The 18,448-nt window shown below is 49.8% G+C and overlaps 1 protein-coding gene across 4 annotated transcripts in view; it reads right to left on the bottom strand.

Moving 5' to 3' along the window:
* The window catches only part of SUV39H1 (suppressor of variegation 3-9 homolog 1), a 133,504-nt gene that overhangs the window by 47,669 nt on the left and 67,387 nt on the right, over positions 1-18,448 (bottom strand). For 3 of the 4 annotated variants that reach the window (XM_029610993.1, XM_029610978.1, XM_029610970.1), the window contains exons 4-5: positions 15,863-16,009; positions 15,647-15,776 (exon numbers count right to left, since the gene is read on the bottom strand). In XM_029610993.1, the coding sequence (XP_029466853.1) occupies positions 15,647-15,776; positions 15,863-16,009 (277 nt within the window). Of the gene's footprint in view, positions 1-11,783; positions 12,282-15,646; positions 15,777-15,862; positions 16,010-18,448 lie in introns of those variants that run through there. The other variant, XM_029610987.1, reaches the window with a different exon arrangement.

The raw sequence follows: 18,448 nt of genomic DNA, 5'->3' as shown, positions 1-18,448 counted from the left end.
TCTGCTTCTTTCCAGAACCAGAGGATGGACTCCCAAGGGAAGTCTTGCATAACAAATCTGCTTCATTTTTTTGAAGGGGTTAATAAACATGTGGATAAAGGTGGATTTTCAGAAGGCGTTTGACAAATTCCCTCATGAGAGGCTTCTAAGAAAACTAAAAAATCATGGGATAGGAGGTGATGTCTTTTCATGATTACAAACTGGTTAAAAGACAGGAAACAGAGTAGGATTAAATGGTCAATTTTCTCAGTGGAAAAGGGTAAACAGTGGAGTGCCTCAGGGATCTGTACTTGGACCAGTGCTTTTCAATATATATATATATATATATATATATATATATATATATATATATATATATATATATATATATATAAATGAGCTGGAAAGGAATATGAGGAGTGAGGTTATCAAATTTGCAGATGATACAAAATTATTCAGAGTAGTTAAATCACAAGCGGATTGTGATACATTACAGGAGGACCTTGCAAGATTGGAAGATTGGGCATGCAAATGGCAGACAAAATTTAATGTGGAGAAGTGCAAGGTGTTACATATAGGGAAACATAACCCTTGCTGTAGTTACACGATGTTAGGTTCCATATTAGGAGCTACCAGCCAGGAAAAAGATCTAGGCATCATAGTGGATAATACTTTAAAATAGTCGGCTCAGTGTGCTGCAGCAGTCAAAAAAGAAAACAGAATGTTAGGAATTATTAGGAAGAGAATGGTTAATAAAACGGAAAAAGTCATGATGCCTCTATATCGCTCCATGGTGAGACCGCACCTTGAATACTGTGTACAATTCTGGTCGCTGCATCTCAAAAAAGATATAGTTGCGATGGAGAAGGTACAGAGAAGGGCAACCAAAATGATAAAGGGGATGGAACAGCTCCCCTTGAGGAAAGGCTGAAGAGGTTAGGGCTGTTCATCTTGGAGAAGAGACGGCTGAGTGGGGATATGATAGAGGTCTTTAAGATCATGAAAGGTCTTGAACGAGTAGATGTGAATCAGTTATTTACACTTCCGAATAATAGAAGGACTAGGGGGCATTCCATGAAGTTAGCAAGTAGCACATTTAAGACTAATCGGAGAAAATTCTCTCTCACTCAACGCACAATAAAGCTCTGGAATTTGTTGCCAAAGGATGTGGTTAATGCATTTAGTGTAGCTGGGTTCAAAAAAGGTTTGGATAAGTTCTTGGTGGAGAAGTCCATTAATGGCTATTAATCAAGTTTAGTTAGGGAATAGCCACCACTATTAATTGCATCAGTAGCATGGGATCTTCTTAGTGTTTGGGTAATTTCCAGGTTCTTGTGGCCTGGTTTAGCCTCTGTTGGAAACAGGATGCTGGGCTTGATGGACCGTTGGTCTGACCCAGCATGGCAATTTCTTATGTAAAACTTCATTGGGAGGATTGAAGAGTTCCGGATCCAGAGGTGCCGTGTTTACTTGGGCTCTGTGCCCGAAAGGGACCTCTAAGTACTTGAACCTCTGGTAGAGAAAAAACGCCAAGAGCTCCAAAATCACCCCTTCATCTGAGAAAACCAGGGAGTTGACTTCCTATCCTCTGGTAACCGAAGAAATTTCGACTCCTCCCACCAATTCACCATCTTCTTTAACTCCTCCCCAAACAACAAGTGCCCCTTAAAAGGCGATTTGGCAAGGTTCGATTTTGAAACATTATCAGCAGACCAGTTTCGCAGCCAAAGGAGTCTTCAGGCTGCAATCACTGAAGCCACCCCATGAGCCCCTGTATGTGCCAAATCATAGCTGGCATCTGCCAGGAAGGCAGCTCCTGGGTCCAGGTATGGACCATTCTTTCCCAAAGCTTCCTGGGCCTCCTGTAACCCAGCCCTTGCCACCATACAACAGCAAGCGGAGATATGGAGATTCAGAGAAGCAGCGTGAGCTCGTCTCACACTGTGAAAGATAACAAGGAGCAAGCAGAGGAGCTGAGGGTTAACGGGGGGGGGGGGGCCGTAACCCATGGAGACAGCAGCAGTTTGAATCGCTGCTTCTCCATTGGTTACGGGGGATAAACATTTCTGGCGCCTTTTTCCGTTGGTGCCTCAGTTAACCGGGAGCAGCGAGGCAAAAGGCAGCGCTTGCTTTTTGTGCCGTTGCTGTGGTTGTTGCCGGCAAAAGCAGGGTGTTACCTGGTTTAGGCAGAGTAGTTAGCATGAAGAAAAATAAGGAGAGCGCGGCTCAAGGGACGATGGAGGAGGCGATGGACATCACAGGCCAGGATCGTGAGGTGCCGGCCGGCAAGAGGGAGCCTGTGTCCAGGGGTAGGTGTGACGCGGCAGATAGTGACGGTCGCAGACGGCCTTTGCCCCATGCCTATCGCTCTTCTCCGCTTTCGGACCTCCTGCCGCTTTCGTCGCGCTTTTGTTGCCCAGCGCCTCCTGGCCCCGGGGGAGCCTCCGACTCAGGCGAGAGTGGCCCGGAATCCGAGGAGGTGTTTGCAGGCACGAACAGGGGAGGAGAGGCTCCCCCTTCCCCTGGTTCCACTGCAGCAGAGATAGAAGAAATTTCTCTCAATGCCTCCCTCTGAGTTTTTGCAGGGCGGTTCTCCCAGGTCAGAGGAGGGGAGAGAGAGGGGGGAAGGGAACAGGATCTTTTTTCTGGCAGTTTCCTGCTTTTAACACCCCGGAAAGTACGGCTGGCAGTGGCTTACCTCCGGAGATACAACGAGGCTGGGAGGAAGGGAGGGGTCGAGGCAAGTTGAGGGGAAGGAGGGGCAAGGAGAGAGTTACAGGCAGGCTTAGTGAACGGAGATTGCCAGAGAATGCAGGTTGTCGGAAGGGGAGGGGGAGGGGTGCCTCTAGTCAGAGTGTTGGTAAGGCAGCTGGATTACAACAGAGCACAAGGGGTGCTAAGAGTGAAGGAAAGAAAAAGGACATGAGAGGTAGATCTGTACCTGGTATCAGCAGAGGGCAGGGAATTTGCATTAGGGGGTGTGGCAGTTTTGAGGATAGTAGCAGCAATAGGATAAGAGAGGATACTGAGATGGGCGGTAGGAAGTTGCAGGCTGAGTTCATTGCAGATATATTAGGGCATTTTGTTGAAGCTAGATTCGGAAGGGGAGGGGTAGAAGGAGTCAGTGAAGCGGGGTGGAGTGATAGGTTCAGAGGGAGAGATAGAGATGCAAGATGGGAGGGGAGCGGCTGGGATTTTCAAAGAAACTCAGAGTGCAGGGGAGGAGAGCAGTGGAGGAGGGGATGGCACAGTGATGGATAGAAAATGAAGACAGAGGTAGAGGGGCTGGAGAGAAGGATAAAGGGAGGAGGGGAGGAGAGGACAGGACTGCTTTTTCCTTACTAGGTGCGTCTGAGGAGGTATTTCCTAGTACTTCGAGGCAGGAAGCGTGGAGAGATAGGAAAATTAGTTTCTTACCTGATAATTTTCGTTCCTGTAGTACCACGGATCAGTCCAGACACCTAGGTTGTGACTCCGCACCAGCAGATGGAGACAGAGCAAGACCTGTCGGGCTCCCTACATATAGTAAGGTGCCACCCACAGCCCCTCAGTCTTACGTATTGTCAAAGCAAATTGAACTGTCAGACTAACTAACTACACAGTTCTTTAGAAACCAATTCAAACTACCCCCAGCTGGAACAGAACCGCCAGACTCAAGGGCGAACGGTACAAGACCAACTTCCACAAGATAAAACATGAATCCAACCGAGCGGACTCTCAGTTACTTCAGTGCATACCCGGGCGGGAGCCTGGACTGATCCGTGGTACTACAGGAACGAAAATTATCAGGTAAGAAACTAATTTTCCTTTCCCTGTACGTACCCGGATCAGTCCAGATACCTGGGATGTACCAGAGCTAATTACCGAGGGTGGGACCAGAGAGTCCCGCTCAGAGTACTCACTCTCTCCAAAACCCCCTGAATCAGTAGCCCGGACATCAAGACGGTAATGTCTATGTAACGACTTCCAAGTCGCCGCCCTGCAAATTTCCTGCGGGGATACCTGAGAGGCTTCCGCCCAGACAAACAGGTGATATGAGACCCGAAAAGGATTCGTACGCTCCCGATTCGTAACCTCCAGGTAACGGAGAAGAATGCTGCGGACACCAAGTGTTCTCAAGTCGTTTGTCCCCTTCCATAGACGATCAACGCCCGGAAAAGGCCAGAAGCTCGATAGGCTGGTTCAAATGAAAACGCAGACACCCCCTTCGGGAGAAAAGAAAGGAACAGTCCTCAAGGAACCCCTGAATCAGAGATCCTTAAGAACTGCACCTTGCAAGACAGAGCCTGTAGCTCGGAAACTCGTCTCTCCGACACGATAGCAATGAGGAAAACCGTCTCTAAAGTAAGATCCTTTAGGATTGCCCGTTTCAAAAGTTCGAACGGCGCCGCGCACAGAGCGGAAAGAATCCAGTTTAGGTACCAAGACGAACAAGGATGTCGCACCGACGGGCGCAGAAGTTTGGATCCAAGCCGGCAAGGAAGTCGCACCGGTGGGCGTAGAAGTTTAGCTCCCCGAAGGAAACGCGCCACATCCGGGAGGAGTGCCAAGGACATTCCTTGCACCTTACCTCTGAGGCAACCGAGCGCTGCTACCCGGACTCTAAGGGTACTACAGGACAGCCCTTTCGATAGACCCTCCTGAAGAAAGGCAAGGACCTCGGGCACGGACGACACGATAGGGCTCACCTTGCGAGTAGCGCACCAGACCTCAAATACCGCCCAAACCTGAACGTAGGCTAAGGACGTAGACTGTTTCCTAGCTCTCAACAAAGTGGTAACCACCACATCCGAATGTCCCGTGTCCCTTAGACGTCTCCTCTCAAATCAAGCCGCGAGACAAAAGGGATCCGCATTCTCCAACAGACGGGCCCTTGATGGAGGCGTGTCGCGTCGCCGTGAACCGAAGAGGAGGTACTGCTTCTAGCTGGAGAAGATCTGCGAACCAAGGCCATCGATGCCACTCTGGGGCTACCAGAATCACCTCTGCCGAGTGTAACACTATTCGCCGAAGCACCCCGCCTATCAGGGGCCAAGGAGGAAACACATACAGCAACACGTCCCTAGGTCAGGGAAGCATCAGCGCATCGACACCTGCTGCCCCTTGCTCTCTCCGCCGGCGGAAGACCACGGAGCCTTTGCGTTCTGAGTGTTGGCCACCAGGTCCATGTGTGGCTTGCAAAGAGACGATAGGTCACGTCCGGCAAACTCCCACTCTCCTGGGTCCAGACGATGGCGGCTGAGGAAGTCCGCTTGGACATTGTCGCTTCTGGCGATGTGAGACGCCGCAATGTTGCTGAGATTGTTCCGCCCCGCACAGCAAGCGGCGGGCCTCCTCCGCCACTAGCTGACTCCTTGTTCCGCCTTGACGCTTGATGTAGGCCACCGTGGTGGCATTGTCCGATAGGACCCGGGCCGCCTTCCCCCGAATCAACGGGCTGAAGGCTTGTAGCGCTAGCGTCACTGCCCTGGTCTCCAAGCGATTGATGGACCATTGGGACTGCCTCCTGGACCGCTGTCCCTGCACCGAGCGTCCCAGACAGACTGCTCCCCACCCAGAGAGACTGGCGTCTGTCCTGACCATTGTTCAATTGGCATGAGCAGTGACACCCCGCAGGTGAGATAATCGAAGAGAGGCCACCACTATGGGCTGGACCTGGCCTGGTCCATGAGCGGAAGCGGGAGATGAAATTCTTTGGACGCCGATTTCCAACGGAAGAGTAAAGCTGATTGCAACGGTCGCAGATGAGCAAAATCCCAGGGATCAAGGCTAGATGATGCCATGGAGCCCAAGACCATCCGGCAATCGCACACCTGCGGACAACGCAGAGACAACAGGCGCCTCACTTGACTGAGCTTGCTCACTCTCTCCTGGAACAGGGAGACCCTGCCCCTCATCGTGTCGAACAGCGCCCCCAGTTACTCCAACCTCTGGGTGGGATCCAGACGGCTCTTGGCTAGATTAATCAACCACCTTTCGACACACGAGTCCGGAATTGGCCCGGATGAACCACTCGTCCAAGTACGGGTGTACCAGAAAACCCTCCCTCCGGAGCCGAGCTGCAACCACCACCATGACCTTGGTGAAGGTGCACGGGGCAGTAGCGAGACCAAATGGGAGAGCTCTGCCCTGAAACTGTTTGCCCAGGATACAGAACCTCAGGAATCTGACGAGACGGCTGGATTCCGATATGCAGGTACGCCTCCGTTAGGTCTAGTGACGCTAGAAAACTCGCCTGGTCGAACAGAGGCCATCACCGACCGAATAGTGTCCAACTTGAAGCGTGGAACGCGAAGGCACCGGTTGACCCCTTCCAAAGATTGGTCTGAACGTGCCCTCCTTCTGCGGTACCACGAAGTAGATGGAGTACCGCCCCCATCTTTGCTGGCTCAGTGGCACGGGAGCAATGGCGCCTAGGTCTTCCAGTTCTTACCGCTGAGCACTTTACCAACCCCTTGCAAGGGGACACGAGAAACTTGTCGGCCGGAGTTCGTGCAAAAATTAAAAACGTAACCTTGACTTATCACGCTTAGGACCCACTGGTCCGATGTTATCTTGGTCCATTCCTCGAAGAACAGTGCTAACCTGGCTCCCACGTTTGGCACGACTTCCGGAGGCTGCCGCGAGGAATGGACCCTCCGATTCATTGGTTAGACTTAGGCCCCGGATACAGAGGAGGGGCCACCTTGCCTCCCGAACCTCTACCCTCGAAAGGACTGAGTCCACGAGGCTGGCCTAGATGAACCGGAGTGGTAGGAGGCCCCCGGCCGATCTCTGCGGATGCTGACGTCTAGTCCCCCGAAAACTGTTCCTAGAAGTGAAGGAAGTCCGCGTCCTGGGCCTGTCCTCCGGTAACTTGAAAGCCTTGTTCACTCCGAGCGACTGCATCAAGTCGTCTAGCTGCGACTGCATCAAGTCGTCTAGCTGTTTGCCAAAGGATAATTTCCCTTTAAACGGCAACGATCCCAGGTGGGCCTTAGACGACCCATCAGCTGCCCAATTCCGAAGCCAGAGGAGACAACGCGCGGATACCGCCAACACCATGGTCCTAGCCGACGTCCGCAGCCAGTTATACAGAGCATTTGCGCTGTAAGTGATCACTGCCTCCAGGTGATCTGCCTGCGTCAATTCCTCCTCCGAGAGAGACCTTCATTCGCCTGGAGCATCTGAGCCCCGCACAGCCCGGCCCGTAGGGCAAATTACTACAAATAGCCGGCTGGACTCCCAGGGCCGAGAGACAACCTTTTTTAAGCTGCACCTCCAGCTTTCCATCCTGAAAATCCTTTAGGGCCGTGGCTCCTGTGACGGGTATCGTGGACCTCTTCGATACCGCCGCATTCACCCTCGGAAGACGAAGGAGTTCCAGCATCTCCTCTGGTAGCGGGTACAGCTTGTCCATGGCCTTACTTACTTTCAGGCCCAGCTCCGGGGAATCCCATTCCCTGAATAGGACGTCTGACGCTGAGAAGTGGAACGGAAAACGCTACTATCGGACCAGTCAGGCCCAACAACACCGGGTCCATTTTGGCCCCCGGCCGGGACGGTGTAGCGTCCACCCCGAGCTCCCTGAGAATGGCCGGAATGAGGGGCGCCAGTTCGTCTCTCCGGAACAGGCGGACGACCTTCGGATCCTCACCATCCGCCGCCTGCGCCCCCTTGCCGGCTCCCGGCTGAACTGGGCCTTCTCCGCCGGGGACGTCGGTCCCTCCTGGGACCCCTGCGTCCGGCTCCCCCTCCTCCGAGGAGGTAGACTCCGTGTCTGAGTCTTGCTGGATTCCCCGCTGCGGCGGCTTCTCGCTAGGCGTGTCTTGGCGGGACCTATCCCTAGCCGTCCGCTTCCGGGGCTGTGAGCAACCCTCCACAGCCCTCGATGCCTTCTGAGTCTTTTTTTTTTTTTTTTTTTATTAAACAGAGCGAAGTCCGATGAAAATGAGGCCTCTGTCTCCTCCATACTCCGTTCCTCTGGCGAACCGGACCACCCCCCGGGGCTTCCTCCCCGGGGGCTCGTTGAGGGGAAGGCGCGGGAGGCTGGCCGCCATTACCGGCTGCCTTCCGCGAGACCTCCCTGATGCCTTCCAAAATGGCCGCCGTTCCTGCACTGAGCGGGAACGGCTCAGCCCTGCTGCCCTCACAATGTCCGGCGTGCGGCGGCGATCGTACCGTCCGAGAGCGGCCCCCTGACGATCCTTCACCGCCCGAAATGCAAGTTGCAGAAAACCCCTCGCGTGAGACCCGTGTACGTGCCGAGCCGCGCGCACGGCAAAACCGTCCCCTTCGGCCTGCGTGGTCCTCGGCGCCGCCCGAAGAGAGAAGCAAGAGATACAAAAGAAAAAAACTCAGGGACCACTCGCCGCAGCCACCCGACCCCTTCCCGCATAGCACAGACGGACGAGAGAGTCGGCGTGGCTAGAAAACAAAGACCGAAATAAAACTTTTTTTTTTTTTTTTTTTTTTTTTTTACTTAACACCGCTGGCCAGGGTCCTGAATCTTCTGCTCCCAGCGGGGGTGAGTGAACCGGGCTCCCCGGTGTCACCCCCGACGCTGCTGCCAGAACCAGGCTGGGTCCTCGACCCTCAGCAGCGGCCTCAACCAGGGGGGGATGGTCCCCTCAGAACTTTGCAACCCCCCCTGGGAGGCTTCCACACCGAGGGAGACTCTTCTTTCTTCTTCTTCAGTACTTTTACCTCTTCTCTTTCCTTTTTTTTTTTTTTTTTTTTTTACAACTCTACCATATCCCTGACTAACTATCTCTACCCAGGGATCCCAGAGACTGAGGGTGGACCTGCCCCATCTGCTGGAGACAGAGTGACTGAGGGGCTGTGGGTGGCACCTTACTATATGTAGGGAGCCCGACAGGTCTTGCTCTGTCTCCATCTGCTGGTGCGGAGTCACAACCCAGGTGTCTGGACTGATCCGGGTACGTACAGGGAAACAGCCTTCCCAGTTGGACCTGCAGCAACAAGAGCCAGCGGACAGGGGAAGGAGGGACAAACTGCAAAGGTGTCAGTGAGCAGCGCAGAAGGACTAGGGACAGGTAATCAAGGGGCAGAAGGGGCTGTAAAAGAGAAATCCAGGAAAAAGAAACATAGGAGCCCCAGTACCAGTTCCTCCTCATCCTCTAGTTCTAGTGAGCGAGGTCCGGTCCAGAGAACAGTTTTAGAAGAGGGACCTAGGCAGGATATGGGGCACCCTGCGTTAGCATCCTTAATGGAATTGTGGGAAGAGGTTCCCAAGCGATTAGTGAAGAGAATACGTAAAAGAAAATATGTTGATATTTTTAAATTATTAGAAGGCAGACGGGGAGGATGTAAGGACAGCAAGAAGGCTAAGAAGAAGGGTAAAAGAAAGGGGACGGGCCCCAAAATATCCAAGAATGTGGTTAACTGGATGAGGGGGATTTCTTAGGTTGGCCAGCGTGGTAGGGCATTTCGATCCCTCCCAGTATGGGTCATTGTTGTCATATGCTGACAGCATTTTAGGAGCTTTTAAAGATTATTCTGGTTGGGCTTGGCTCAATTATGATGAGAAATTTAGAGATAAGATGGCAGGAAACAGGTTTATGTCCTGGGGTTCTCAGGATATACACCTGTGGTTAACTCAGATGACGCAGAAGACTGAGAAAGAGGGTAAAACAGGAGGAGCAGTAGGTGCTGTCGGCGGTCCTGGTGTAGGAAGTGCGGCGAGTGTAGGAAAAGGAAGTTCCTTTCGAGGGCAAGGGAGCAGCAAAATGTTGGAGGGAGGGGGTTTGGGGGCAGGTAAAGTATCCGATGTATGTTGGCGTTACAACAAGCTCACATGCCTTTTTCCCGAATGCAAATTCAGGCATGTGTGCGCAACATGTGGAGGAGCGCATCCCGCAACAAAATGCCCGCAGGGTCAAGAGTACAGGGTCAGGCAAGGGAGGAGAGCCGTGAGAGGTGGTGCTGTAAAGCGGATTCACCAGTTAATTTATCAGTTTTACTCAAATGGTTGCAGTGCTATCCAGATGTTGAAAAAGCAAATTTTTTTAAGGGTTGGTTTTAGTGAGGGTTTCTGCATCCCATATACAGGTCCGGGTGGAGGTGGCAAGTTGGGTAATGCCAGGTCAGTAGTGAAGAGAGCGGAGGTGGCTCGAGAGAAGATTCAATCTGAACTGAAAGCAGGTAGGGTGGCGGGTCCTTTTGAGGCTAAGCCTTTCGAACTCATGCACGTGTCTCCCTTAGCTGTGATACCTAAGAAAGCCTCAGGAAAGTTCAGATTGATTTTGAATTTATCCCATCCTCCCAGTGCATCGGTCAACGATTTTATTCCAAGAGAGGCTTGTTCGGTTAAGTATGCGTCATTTGACGAGGCAGTAGCGTTGGTAAGGGTGGCGGGGACAGGGGCCCTGTTGGCCAAAGCGGATATAGAAGCAGCATTTCATTTATTGCCTATTCACCCAGACAGCTTTCCGTTGCTGGGTTTTGTTTTTGAAGGAGATTATTTTATAGATTGTTGCTTGCCCATGGGTTGTGCAATTTCTTGTGCCTTTTTTGAAGCGTTTAGCACTTTTTTTTTTACAGTGGGTGACAATGAAGGTTACTGGGCACCAGGAAATATTGCATTATTTAGATGATTTTTTGTTCATTGGACCTAAGAACTCCAGAGTATGTCAGGTCCAGTTGAATAGTTTTTTGGAAATATGCAGACAGTTAGGAGTTCCTATTGCGGTAGATAAAACAGAGGGGCCGGTTTCTCGGATAACTTTTTTGGGTATAGAGTTAGATTCAGAAGCCATGCAATCGCGTTTACCAGCTGAAAAACTAGATAAACTGAGAGTTGGTGAGGTTGGTGCGAGGCTCAAAAAAGGTTACGTTAAAGCAGATCCAGTCATTAATTGGGTCTCTAAATTTTGCCTGTAGAGTTATCCCTATGGGTAGGGCATTTATACGTCGTATACTTGTGTCAAGTGGGATGTCTTTCGAAAGATGGCTCCCTTGGCGAGCTTGAAGGGAGAGGCATTCCTGGAGCATCTATGGCAGCTGGGATTGAGGAGATGTGGAACTTAATACAGAAATCCGTGGCACCGGCCACTTGGAAAGCATATGCAGCGGACAGGGGAGTAGTGTCGCGATAGTTAGAACAATTGAGTTGGAGAAGGGGACCGGTAAATGAATATGCCATGGTTCAATTCATATTGTGGGCTAAAAGTACTGGTTATTCGCTGGCATCAGTGCGCTCGCAGTTAGTTTGGTTCTCTTTCTTTCAGAAATTGGGAGGGTGGGGTAATCCGATGGAGAGTTTCTTAGTCAAGCAGGTGTTAGGGGGTTGGGGAAGAGATGGGGGAAGGGTCGTTGACAGAAGGCGGCCCATTAGGTACGTGGATTTATTAGTGATAGTTGAACAATTAGGGAAGGTTTGTTGGTCTCAGTATGAAACCCTGCTCTTTAGAACAGCATTTGTTCTTGCCTTTTTTGGAGCTTTTAGAGTGAGCTGGTAGCTAGTTCTTTGACAAGCACAGAGGCGGGATTGCAGGCACATAGGGTATGGGTGTATGAAAGACGAGTGTCATTGTGTATTCACAAGTCTTAAAACGGATCAGAAAGGCAAGGGTCAATGGATATCGTTAGTCCCAGCGAAGGATGTAAGTGTATGTCCGGTACAAACAGTGCAAGAATTTGTAAGCGTGAGGCCACACAGAAGGGGATTGTTTTTAGTGCATGCGAATGGGTCTCCAGTGACCATCTTTCAATTTTCTACTGTTTTGAAAATGGTGGTGCGAAGATTAGGATGGGAGAAGGAATGCTTTACCTCGCATTCATTTAGGATTGGTGCGGCTACGACAGCAGCGGAGTTAGGGTTTAACTGCGCGCAGATTCAATCTATAGGGCGTTGGAGGTCGAAAACATTTAGATACTACGTGAGAAAGTAAAGGGAAGGGTTGGGGGAGAGGAAGGATGCGGGAGTAATGGCATTTTTTTCTTTTGCAGAGTCGAATGGGGTGGTTGGAGTCGTGGAATGTGCTTGGGTCGTGGGCCATTCCTTTGTTCGCAGGGCATATCGTAGGGCAGAGAAGCGTCCTTATGGAACGAACTTGGAGTTGGACATCAGGAAGTGGAAAGTCCAATGGTTTTTCAAAGGGGGTATGAAATGGGGGGAGCTCACCCTTGGCTGTCCAAGGGTGATGATCATCCACTTGGGGGGCAATGACATAGGGGAGTTTTCGTGCAGGGAGTTGGTGGCAATCATGAGGAAAGATTTAGCATGCCTCATGAATGCGATGCCTGGTACAAAGGTGGGTTGGTCAGACATCATTGTTCGGATCCGGAATCATAGGACACCACTGTGGAAAAGAGAAGTTAAAAAATTAAATAGGCAAATTGGAAAGTGGATGACGGGGCAGGGGGGGGTTTTGGGTACATCATGATTGGTCTTGGGAAATTTTAGAGGGTTTGTTTGTAAGAGATGGTGTGCATTTGTCAGAGGTGGGCACAGATTTATTTAATTTAGCAATACAGGAAGGTTTTGAGCAACAAATTAAAATGATGTAAGCGGCCGCAGTGGGGGAACAGAGGCAAGCAGGTTGCCTCTGTTGGTGGCAGAAACCCGAGCCCTAAGTTATAATTGTATGTGTTTATAAAGGACATTGTTGGGGGGGGGGGGTGAATCTTGTGTAGTTTGGGGCTGCTACACAGGATGGCCGATGAGCAAGGTGGGGGGCGATGCTCTGGCCGCAAACTTACCCTCGCTGGAGCCGTGGCGGGGTAAGTGGAAAGGGGTGAAGAAGTGTCTTACCATTGGGATGAGGTGGTAAGAGAAGTACCGGAAGAAGAAGGGGGAGGAGGAAGGGGTTGGGGGGGAGGTTTTGACTTATTGTTAAAAGGTTAAGGGCTCAGGTTAAGTTATGAAATAAACTGCAGCCCAATGTTTAAGCCAAAATTTCGAGTTTGTCTTTTGTACCGGGGGGGGGGGGGGGGGGGGGGGGGGGGGAAGAGTGTGTCAGCAAGCGAATAGTCTTGCCTACCTATGTTAATGGCCTTCGCTTCAAAGGCCTGCTTCAAAATTGCCTCAATCTTCCGATCTTGAGCATGGTGGTCCACTTTGTCACCACGGAGACCAAGGTGTCCATTTTGGGAAACCAGAGCTGCTCCTTAGCTTTAGGATCCATAGGATACAATCTTGCTAAAGAGCAACCTCCTTTAAAATTAGCCTCAGTTATGCTCCATTCCAAATCTATCAGCTCCTGGACAGCCTCATGCAATTGCCTTGCGCAAGCTAACCATGACAGGGTTCTTCTGAAGATCCTTAGCCATTGTTGGCAAGGTCTCCTCACAACCAAGGGCCTTCAAGGTCTGTAAAATTAAACCGGATCTCTCATCCCTGTGAAAAAGCCAAAGCATCGTTCTATGAGGCTCAGCATTTGGAGGAATCTCCCCCTCTTCTAAGAATGGCTTATCGGAATCCCCCACCGAGGATCCCGACTCTCCATTTGAATTTCCTGAAGGATCCCTGTCTTCACCTTCTCCTCCTTCAGTCTGTCCCATTCTGAGAGGGGACAAGAACTCCTTGGAATATTTCCTAGGACCTGAGGAGGGAGACCTTCTTGATCCTGACAAAGTTTGAAGGCCCTTAAACAATTCCACTCATGAAATGGCGGAAAGATCCATCCCTGGGGTGGGCAAAACCTTCTCTGAGCCCATTCCTGACGGAATCAGTAAGAGACAGCAGAAAAGACTCCTCACCCTCCCTGGTAGGAGCAGCTATCATACCTTCTTCCTGTCAAGTGGAAGCCTCAGAAGCCCCTGCAGGGACAAATTCCCCTGAGGAGACATCTCCCTGGGCTCCACATACTTCTGGCAAACACTGAGGGCCCTCCTGGGACTAAGGACCCTCATATGACAGGCAGAGCAGATGCGGAGCTTCTTCCCGTGCTGCTCCCTTGACACCATCTCACTCTCTCTCTCCCCCCCAATAGAGCTGAGCAAACATCTCCAAACATGTCTCAACAGCTCCTGCGAACACCCAAAATGATGCCTGCCGCAAGTTCCCTACACTGCCTCACTGATTCCCCAGCTGGCTCCAAAAATAGCCCAGCAGCACTTTCCAACTGCATGGCCTGATGTGGCCGCGATCACAGCTGTCTCTCTCGCTCCTTATCGGCCCTGTAAGAAGCGCGTCAGCACTCAATCTCAGCACTGTCCAGCATGTGCACTTTTTTTTTTTTTTTTAAACTCTCCCGACCTCACTGAAAAAACCTGAACAAGCCCACAGCAGCAAGAACGGCAGGGAGCAGAGGGAAGAGAGAGGGACTAGAAAGAGAAGAGGACTATACACGAGGGCTGAGTCCAAGGCCTCCTTTCTCTACTTGAGCTCTTCCCTTGTCAGGAGGAAGGCTAGGGCAACAGCCTTCACCTCATTCCTGTCCTGAATTTATTTCCAGAATTTTTTCCAGATTATCAACTGAGAGAGTTAATGCTATCACCACAAGAGTTCAAAATGGCCTGTTCAATCCTGGCAGGTTGCAGTCCACAAGCAAGGGATGCATGTCCACTGTCTGCTGAAGATGGAGAAATACTGGCTGGCTGGCGCCTGAGCTGAGCTATATGGGGCTGGCGCCCGAGCTGAGCTATATGGGGGTGACATCAGTGAGTCGTTCTCCGTCTCCATCTGCTGGTTGGAGTGCACAATCCACTGGTGTGGTCTGACTTGGCTGGATGAAGAGGAAGCACTAATAGAAGAGGTAACTGACACCAGTAAAGGCAATAGGTGGCTTAAGCAGAAGAAAAATAATTGCTGCAAGTTGCAAAAGAGGTCCAACACTAACAGTGGACAAACAAAATAGAAAGCTGCTGTGGGACTGCTGTTAAGCCAGAACTCCCATATATAAGCAGCAAAGGCTTTGAAGTATTTCCAGAAAGCTCTGAAGAGTCATCTGATCAATGAATGTGGTGCTCCCATGCTGATCTGTGTAACTGGCTGATCTGTAGTCTTCAGAAAGTTCTAATGTCTAACCCTGAAGCCTCCTTGCTGCAATTTAAGCCAACATTTTTACATTTTGTTCTCAGTGCAAAAGAGTAATATCCTTTCTTATTTTTTGATATGCATAGGCAGCTATGTCTAAAAATATGGACTAGACCTGATCTTAGAGTGCTGCTACAGACTACTATACTGATTAGAAGTATATGTTGTTTTTCACTACCTCATATTTTATGGAATTTGATTTATTTTGCACATTTTTTTGAACTTGAGATATTTTTTAAATTATAAAACTATTTAAAATTATAAAAAACATTTTTGAAGGGTAATGATTACAGTAGTTGCTTAATGTTTAATCAATTATGGTAAATGCACTAAAAATCAACGTATGATGGCCTATGTTGAATTGTTTTTAAAGAATCGGAGTTTTTGCAAGAGGAGTTCCCTGTACGCTCACAAATTTTCTAAGATTTATGTGCATAAATCTGTTTTGAAAATTCTGGCTAAAGTACCAGCAGACTTTAGCTTATGCAGGATATTTAAAAGTTACCCTCTTTATTTATTGATAAACTCTTCTTTATAACAGTACCACATGGCTGACTCATTCAGTATGCGGTGTCCTATGATTCCCCTGAACCTTTTCTGTAGTAGTACTACCTAGTCAGTTATTCCCTATTTTATATTTGCACTTTGTGTATGTGTTTTATCACTCAACACGAATCACATATTTACCTTGCATGTTGTAATCAAAGGTGAGCTCTTCCCCAGACCGTATGGTGCGTGTGGCAAAAAATGCAATACGTGGCAGTCTCTCATCCAGGTTATCGATGAAAACGTTATAGACTTGCAGATTGGGGTCACACTGTATAGGGAAGGAAAAGGAGAGTCAGATCCCATCTATGCTGATGGGAGAAACATTAAAGGATAGGGGAGGGGAAGGGCACTTACGCTGTGATTAACAAAGTGGGAGATGTTGCCATAATAGGCTGCATCCACAGTGTAAACATCCTCCACATAGTCCAAGTCAAAGAGGTAGGTAGCCCCCTGCCGATCATAGATCTGTCCTCGCCTCTCTGCCTCCTCTGATGTGATGATCTGATGAGGGAAGGGACAGTAGCATTTACATGATAGGATGAGGAGCAAAGGCAGAGTTTCCCATCAAAGGATGTTATCCCAATTCAGAGTGGAAGATCAATTCAAAAAATATTAGGATATGGAGGGTCCTAAGAGCTGTATTAATACTGGAGAAAATCAGATTCTTTAGGGGCTGAGATACCTTTTATTTGTTACCATAAGTATCCAAAGATGATGCACAAGAGCTTATTAATATAATACATATAAAGCAGGAACTTTAAGTTTGAAAACTCCTGTATATCATCATCTTTAGATAATTATGTCAGTCCAACAAAAGAGACATTGTAGCTTGTGAAAAAGCACAGCAATAAAATGAAACTACAAATAAAAATGAAATATTAACAGCCCAACTTACAATAGTCTGCTAGTCACCAAATGCATGCACAAATGGGCCCATGGATATTTATTCTAGCATTTTATAAACTGTGCGGCAGGAAAAGAAAATTATTCCTTACCTGCTAATTTTCGTTCCTGTAGTACCATGGATTAGTCCAGTCCGTGGGTTGTCTCCCCCTTCCAGCAGATGGAGTCAGAGCAAAAACTGAGAAGGCGGACCCTTATTAGTAAGAGTGCCCTCTATGTTCCCTCAGTATTAAGTGTATCCAAGTAAGAAGCAAAACAGAATGGATGGATCTAAAAATGAACTTGAACTGCGAATGGAACAAACTACCAAATGCGTAACCACTTGAAGAGTAAACTAACGAAAGAAACTTGCAGAATGAACTCCTAGTCAGAAAAACCTTCCGGACATGACTAGAAAACAGTAGACAGATGAGCTGCAATGTGCTTCCCAGAAACACCCCCCCCCCCCCACAAACAGTCCAAGGACTGATCCATGGTACCATAGGAACGAAAATTAGCAGGTAAGGAATAATTCTTTTCCTTGTACGTACCAGGATCAGTCCAGACTGTGGGATGTACCAAAGCTTCCCTAATTAGGATGGGTCCCTGAAAGCCCTGAGTTTGAAGGTTCAAACGATAATGACGAGCAAAGGTATGGAGCGACTTCCAGGTTGCTGCTCTGCAAATCTCCTGTGGCGAAACCGCCTGGCTCTCCGCCCAAGAAGCTGCTTGAGCTCGAAGAGAATGCACCTTAATGCCCACCGGAGGCTGTCGACCTCCGGTGGGCATTAAGGTAAGCGATCGATTATAGCTTCCTTCAGCCAGCGTGCAATGGAGGTCTTCGAAGCCTTATGGCCCTTCTTGGGACTATTCTAAAGGACAAAGAGATGGTCCAACAGGTGAAACTCATTAGTAACTTCCAGATAGTGCAGGAGCACGAGCTTGACATCGAGCAGTTTCAGCTGGGGAGAATCCTCCTCAGAAAAAGATGGAAGCTCCACAGATTGATTCAAATGAAAAGCAGAGACCACCTTCGGCAAAAAGGAGGGCACCGTGGTCAACGTTACCCCTGAATCCGTAATACGGAGAGAAGGCTCCCTGCAGGACAGGGCTTGCAGTTCAGAGATCTGACGGGCAGAACAAATAGATACCAAGAACACCATCTTCAAAGCGAGGTCCTTGAGAGTAGCCCTCTTTAAGGGTTCGAAAGGTGGACCTCCCCAGGATCCAGAGCACTAAGTTTAAGCTCCAGGAGGGGCATAGACTGCACATTGGCGGCTTGACATGCTTCGCTCCTCTAAGGAAATGAACAATATCTGGATGAGAAGAGAGCGGAGTTCCTGCGAGACACAAGAGAGCCCTGAGATCCGCCACTTGAACCCTCAGTGAATTGAAAGCCAGTCCCATGTCGAGACCCCGTTGTAAGAAAGCCAGGACCTGGGCGTCCGACGCCTGTCGCGGCGAGATATTCATAGAGACACACCAGGATTCAAAAACCTTCCAGACCCGGACATAGGCCACCGAGGTTGAAGTCTTCCGAGCCCTTTAGAAGGGTAGAAATAACTGCTTCAGGATACTCCTGCTTCCTCAGCCTGCATCTTTCAAAAGCCAGGCTGCAAGACTAAAGCATTCTGCCTGGTCGAAAAATACGGGACCCTGGCGCAGGAGGTTCCGCAGGTGTCCCAGATGCAGAGGACCGTCCACCGCCAGGTTGACCAAGTCCACAAACCATGGACAACGCGGCCACTCCGGAGCCACCAGGATGACGGGTCCCGGGTGTAACTCGACCCTTCGGAGTACCTTTCCCACCAGAGGCCAGGATGGGATCACGTAGAGAAAGACGTTTCGTGGCCACGGCAAGACTAGGGCATCCACGCCCTCTGCCCCGTGTTCCCTTAGTAGACTGAAGAAGCGCGGAGCCTTCGTGTTTGAGTGGCCATCAGATCTAGATGTGAACGTCCCCACATCCTGAAGAGAAGTGAGGCTGCTGTCTCGGACAGCTCCCATTCTCCAGGATCGATGTGCTGACTCCTCAAGAAGTCCGCTTGGACATTGTCC

Source organism: Rhinatrema bivittatum, chromosome 1, assembly GCF_901001135.1.
Source record: "Rhinatrema bivittatum chromosome 1, aRhiBiv1.1, whole genome shotgun sequence".
NCBI lineage: Eukaryota > Metazoa > Chordata > Amphibia > Gymnophiona > Rhinatrematidae > Rhinatrema > Rhinatrema bivittatum.
This window is presented reverse-complemented; position numbering and strand designations above follow the sequence as displayed.